The sequence below is a fragment of the Gymnoscopelus microlampas genome, assembly GCF_963454915.1.
Source record: "Gymnoscopelus microlampas genome assembly, chromosome: 4".
NCBI classification, from domain to species: domain Eukaryota; kingdom Metazoa; phylum Chordata; class Actinopteri; order Myctophiformes; family Myctophidae; genus Gymnoscopelus; species Gymnoscopelus microlampas.
The window spans coordinates 36857221-36863986 of record NC_139941.1 but is presented as its reverse complement, the minus strand read 5'-3'; the positions used below and the strand labels follow the sequence as shown (position 1 = coordinate 36863986).

Below are 6766 nucleotides of genomic sequence, written 5' to 3'. Positions count from 1 at the left end.
CTGATGTAGTGGGTTTAAAACAGTTTTAAAATGTCTCAACTTTCAGAACCACTTTTGCATCAAGTCTTTATTTTCAACATTATGGTGCAATACTGTCATTACGTAAAAACAGTAATCAAAAGCATTGATGACACAGCCTTTATTAAAGTTTGACATTAATTCCCAACCAACAAGTTGACTCATTAATAGTGATCACTACTTCTCTTTTTATACTATTGTATCTAATACTGTATATTAGTAAATGCTTTATACAATGATCAATTCCCTTTTATAATCCAGTTATTGGCTTCAGGAATACATATGTATACATTATCACAGCATTAAAATCTATACGATCTATGCTCTGTGAAACACTTTCTCGGGTATTTAGCAATTGTATAAGCATGTCTTAGCCTGTGCTGAATAGCGCTGCATCAGGACCCACATAAGACAAAAGGCAGAAGTTGTCACAGGGGAGCACAGAGTCCAAAGAATGAGCTACTGAATGGCAAAGTGCACGTGTTGGGACCTCGCAGCTCATTGAAAAGTACCATACCGGTTCACAAAAAAGTGCTCGTGTTGGGGAGTCATGTAGGCCTATTTACTTTACAAATACATATGTTTATTTTTTTGTTCATTTTTTTCTAATACAATACCACAGCAGTCAGTGCCTTGGCATAGTAAGCAGCATGATATACCTTCTTTGAATACATCTCATCTTGCATGTTATAAAAAATAGACTGACTACAGTGAGGACAAGAACATTTGCCGATGGAAAGCTATACATGTAATATCATAAAAAAAGTTATTTCGGAAATCAAGAGTAGGTGATATTTGTTTGACAAAGTGGCGCTAACTTGAGTTCATAAAGGCTTAATGCCCCGCCAAAGAGTCCCAACGCTCAGTCCTTTCCAGACAAAGCTGCACGGCTAGGCTGATTGGCTGCGGGAATATTAGGCGTCATTGACAGTGCTGTGCACAAAGGCAGGCTTTGACTCATCGCTGGTAGCGTTAGAGGAGCGGGAAGGGAGAGCAGTACTTGATCCTCCCGATGTCTGACTTCCCCCCCCCCATGGCCTCCACTCTTGATCAGGCCCTCTGGGGCAGGGGCCCGTTGGCCTGGCTCTGGGAGCCGAGCCCAGTGCTTCCCACGACGAGACCTTTCCCCTCATACACGCCCCTGACCAGTCCATTCAGCATGGCGGTGGAGGAGGCCGGCCCGACGTGCTCGGCCAGGACCAGAGGCTGTCGGTCCTCCTCTTCGGAGATGGCAAACACCTGTACGCTGACGTGATCGCAGTCGGCCGGGAAATCACGTCGCTTCCCAGCTAGGAGGGAGCCCTCCCCCTGAAGCTGACAGGAAGGATTGGAAGACGAAGTCGACGTAGGGCTGACGGACGCCGAGGGGGAGGCCATGGCGTGGGGACCCCCAGAGCTGGATTCGGCAGCCCCAGAGAGAAGGCCGAAGCAGTTACCTGTGAATCGAGTGCGTCGCAGGTTGCTGGTGGAGTTGAGGCGGCGCTGCCTGTGTGCGGGCTGGGTCAGGGGGTAGGAGGCGTTGCTAACAGAACAGTCTGAGACTGTGCTGGGGCCAGCCTCCAGGTGGACATCAGAAAACACCCTTCTGGTGTCTCCTTGGATGTTGGCCGCAAGGCTGGCTGGAGCCTGGAATGACACAGATGTTTTATGCTCTGAAATATAGCAGACACAGCTTGATTATTTAGTAAGATATTGTATGTAATATATATCCCTGTACCTGTAAATGTGTTTGCTTTTGCTGATAGTGAGAAACTATGATACTTTTCTCTAACAATTTGTGCTTTCTCACTGAATAATCACACAATATTCACAATGTTCAGTGATTTCATTTACTAGTTTAATTTTGCTGTATTTTAAATGTTCACATTGTTGATAGAAGATTGAGAGACCGAAACATCAATAAATGTACTTGGCCTTGAGAGAGTGTAATGTTTTACCTTTTGATTTAGACTGCAGCTCTTCTCTAGTTCTTTTGAGCAGGGAATTCCTATTCTCTTACACTGTGTTCATATAAGAATCAAAACTTGCAGTACAATTATGTTGTCCTCCAAATTATTAGAATTAATAATTGTGAAGATCATTATCTCAATATCAAAGACTATCAATTTAGCTGTACAATAATGTAGTCAAGCTAAACGTATTAGGACAAATTTTAAGCTACTGCCTTCAGGTTGCCAGTTCTGGCAACCACAGCCTACATCACACAGTCTGAAGTTCTCATTAATCAAATGCCATGAACCTGCTCAACTACATGATTCATGTTCTGCCAATTTCTTGGTCATTTTTTGCAATTCATATCGTTTATTATGTGTCAAATATTTTCTGTACATTTAAAAAACTGTTTAACTTTAGTCTTGCTTCTGCAATACCTCAATCAAACATATCTGACATTAAGGGCCATATCTTATAGCCGGCGCAAAACACAACTTTGCTCAAGTGTCATTGCTGGTTTACAACCGACGCTGTTGTAATTTTCACGCCCAGCTCCTACAATGTGTAAGCATCATAAAGGAAGTGCTGATGGAGACATGGTCGTTTTTCTTGAGACCACTGTTTGAATTGAATAACTGTTGGTCTGTTTTATTGTGGATAATTGATTGATTCTGAGGAGCATATATGGGCATATATGGGCACAAAAGGGGAATGCATATACAGTAGATATGCTGATAACATCAGCGATCACATGGGCATAAAAAGGTTTCCTCTCAACAGCGATGCACTTTAGAGACCTATGTCCTATAGATAGTTTATATAGGCCCTAAGATCATGAGCTTGTACTTGTTGCCTCCAAGGAAAGCATGTGTACTAGTCTTATTTGGTTCAAAGTAACTCTAGATATGACAACTCTATGCATAATGTGTACATTTGAACATAAATGCCTTGAGTTCGAAGGAATAGAACAGATTATTTTAGATAGGACATATTGTGCTGCAGAGAGAGAGAGACATGAACAGGTAATACTAACGCTGTCCACCAGCTTGGTGAATGGGCTGGTGGAGTTCCAGCTGCACCACTTCTTATGGAGCTGTGGGAGAGGAGGCAGAAAGTCCTGGAAGGTGCGTACACTCCAGGCTCTTGGTCTTTGGGCACAGCTGCCATCCTTAGAGGACCTGGCCCCTGTAGAAGAAGCGGTGTCGGGGTCTGGGTAGGGCCAGTCGCTCACTGGGCCAGTGCCGGTGTCACTGTGGTGTAAGAACCGTTCCCGTTGCTTGGTCCATAAGGAACACACAAATTGATTAATAGAAATACTAACAATGCTGCTACTTGCTACTACTAAAATTGACAAATGTTTTAAAAGCAGTCGGGGCCTTTGTCTCCCTGTCTTAGTTAGCAGTGTTAAGACAAAGAAGTAGTGGCTACGGCTGTTGCTAAGTAACAATGGAGAATTCAGTTGAATAATGGTGAAGTGAAATATTTGACTAGCATTCTAAAAGGAGTAGCAGGCTTAAGTTATACTGAGCCGCTCCCAAGTGTGTAACTCTATGGGAAAGAAGCTGGGTAAAACTGTGCACAGGAAAATGTTCACTATATGATTGAGAGGTTAAATAATCTGTGTAATAAAAGATCAAATTGACTTGCACATCAGAGGTTGCATTATGCTATTATTATTATTATTATTATTATTATATCCATTCACACTCCCTAAATCACCCCCTCCTTTGATGAATCAAGACATTGCATGTCATATCATCATAGTACAATGTTCAGGTGTACTGGATATCCAGTTGAATGATTGATACTTTAAAGTTCAGTACTTGACATCGGTATTGGCACTGAAAACAGGTTTTTCAGTTCATTTCTCGCTCCTCTCTAACGAGCCCACTGTCCTTGGGGGAATATTACAAGTGAACAGCTGACCAAAAGAGCGAGAAAGATAATCCATCAAGCCATCATTGGCACATGTTTGATTTCCTACTCCAACCTCAATTGTTCCCTAAAGACGGAACTGGTGCTGATTAGCTTGGCAAGCTTAGTCACAGAGCCAGTCAGCTTGTGAGTGTGTGTGGCTCATGTAACCAGCTTCATTCACAAACTGCAGTAGATGCTGTAGAATGCTTTCATTCATCTTAATCGTGTGTGTGTGTGTGTGTGTGTGCGTGTGCGTGCGTGTGTGTGTGTGTGTGTGTACGTGCGAATCGGTGAGGACCTGAGGGAGTGGTCGGATAGGCGGTTGTCCAGAACTGCCGATCCGACCGATATGCCCATATATAGACATATACTGTATAGTTCATTCCTCTCCCTTAAATTACTGTATGGTTCAAACCCAGAACTTCCATGATGGAAGACCCAAGTTTCTTTCTATCAAGCCAAGACTTAACCATTGGAGGAGGAGATACGGACATGTATGGTTCACATATCCCAGAGCAGCTGGATGCTGTCGCCTGATTTATACTTCCATCAGTGTCACGCACAGACAATAGCAGTTCTACAGGACAAGCTCACAACGGCTATTTTCGGTGTGTGACACGGCACACAACCAAGTATAAATCAAGCATGAGTCTCCGTACTAATTTGAAGTGACATGTTTAATGTGTGAGGGCCAAATTAGGGTCATATATCCTTCCTGGTTGGTCACCTGCTGTTGATCAGGGGAGGTGTTAGGGTTCAGGAGTTGCATCCATCCAAAACGGAGCGAGAGAGAGAGGCCAGATAATCCTTCTCAGAGAATCACTTGTGCCTAGATTAGTCTAGACAAGAATTAGGGAGAGGGGTTTAATTAAAATGTTCTTTTGGTCATTAAAGCCCCAAAAACGACAACACACAAGGTGAGAACTCCTTAAACAATGTCACTTGAAACACAGATTGATTAAGAACCAGGCTGGTGCAGAAGTGGCACAAGGCAGTGGTAACGGGGAGATGAGTTAGATGTGAGCAATTTAGTGTTTTTAATTGACCCTTTCAACGGTTTACCCACTCCACAGTAAATGGATATCTCTCCAATGCTATTCAAATGGACTGCACTGCTGCACAGAGGGCACACACTGTTGGACCACACACTGCGCACAGAAGGACGTGTGACACGCGTGCATGTGTCTACTTTCACATGCTTTTTTTCTCACACTCACTCACACCCTCTATTACTTTGCCTGTCTGTCTACCCCCCCCCCCCCCACACACACACACACACACAAACTCACACACAAACACACATTTGGAGCTGGGAATCTGGCTCCGTAGATAATACGGCCATTAGCCGGGGCTGGTGAAAAGCTCTCCTTCTAAAAGCTGCCAGAACTGCCTTATGCCAACTCTTATTCCAAGAAAAGACAAAAGAGCACAGCAAAATAAATGCTGGGTCAAACTCTTTGTATCCTCATCATTGCCCCCCACCTTCCTCGCTATTGCCCAACCCAGCCCTCCCACAAATATCCCCATAATGTTCATACATTCAGCCTGTACCTCTTCTCCTATCAGTTTTTGATATATTGTGTGTGGATTTGTCACGTAATTTTTAGAATGGCTTCTCTTTGCCCTGACAAAGGTCGTCTGACCAAAAGCTTGGCTTTTTTTGTTAAACAAACTGGCATTGTTCCAATTGTACAGAACCTCCTCCTATAGAATTGCTTCCCACAGGTCCATAGTAATGGCATGTAGGATTAATTTTCCACAGCTATTTATGAAAGGCGGCGACGACTTTCTTTCTTTACCTGTGTATGACACAATATGAAGCAACATGAAACATTAAGATAAGTAGGAATGTCCCAATCAAATCACCCAAAATGTTTTAAAATCTAGCATGCTCGTTCAGGAACTGTACATGTTTGTGTTTTCGAGATGAGATGAGTTTCAGTGCAAGCTTCACCAGCACTCTAAACAGCAACATCTGATTAAGTTTGGTCAAACGATAGAATGAGGTACAGGTCAACATTTTAGCCACTGCTGAATAGAAAACACATTTCTCCCTCGCTGTTGTAAATTGTGGGTAAAGTCTTTGTATTATATGATAGTGGAGCACAATGGGGTAAAATATACCAAATTTAAATACGTGTTGACCCTAGTTTCGCATTGGAATGGGGGTGTGCTGATCCAGGTCTGTATTTTTGCAAAACAATTCTTCTGGTAAGAACCTACTTACCTGAATAGCCTGTAATCAACCATGGGATAATATGCAACTGAGGGTCTATAACAACGACTGTAATCTATAATGAATCATGGGACTGGTGTATATTATTGTCTTTCCTCAACAGTAGTAAATATTCATGCATTTGGAGCAGCCTTTTGTGTTGACTCTGAGTGCTTTCTCACTGTGGGGCCTAAAATGTAATACCACCTACTACGTCAAGCCCTCCCACCAGAATGTTTGGTTGCACTAACCGTGCCAACTGGGCAAACCATCGGCAAATGGAAATGCTATTGGAACTGTTCTATTGTAAAGTGGAAAAGCCTTATTTGAGGCAAAATGGGCAGCCTTGTATTGTCATCACAGAACTATATTGTTGCCATAGAGAGGTGTATAACGGATAAAAAGACCTACATCATTGCCATACAGACCCTTGCTAGCCTTGCTAGCCTTGGATCAAGACTATCGTAGATGTATTTTATCGAGTCTGACTTTTGCTTTCGTATCTATGACAGTCTTGGTCTCTATCGCCCTATAGTCACTGGAAATCTGCGCGCAAAGCCTGTACTTCTTCGTACATGTACAAACAACCAAACAAAACATATAAAGTTCTAACCCTGTAGCCACGGATGTCAACTCGACATTCGGAACCTGTGTGCACTGTATTAGTCCGTATTTTTCAATAGA

At 42.9% G+C, this 6766-nt stretch overlaps 1 protein-coding gene across 2 annotated transcripts in view; it reads right to left on the bottom strand.

The window, feature by feature from the left end:
- Window positions 1-123: 123 nt before the first annotated feature.
- LOC311044541 (uncharacterized protein) overlaps window positions 124-6766 on the bottom strand; it is a 34269-nt gene continuing 27626 nt past the window's right edge. For both annotated transcript variants that reach the window (XM_084056206.1, XM_084056205.1), the window contains exons 6-7: window positions 2984-3226; window positions 124-1644 (exon numbers count right to left, since the gene is read on the bottom strand). In XM_084056206.1, coding sequence (XP_083912332.1) covers window positions 1069-1644; window positions 2984-3226 — 819 coding nt within the window. In that variant the 3' untranslated portion in view covers window positions 124-1068. The remainder of the gene's footprint in view (window positions 1645-2983; window positions 3227-6766) is intronic.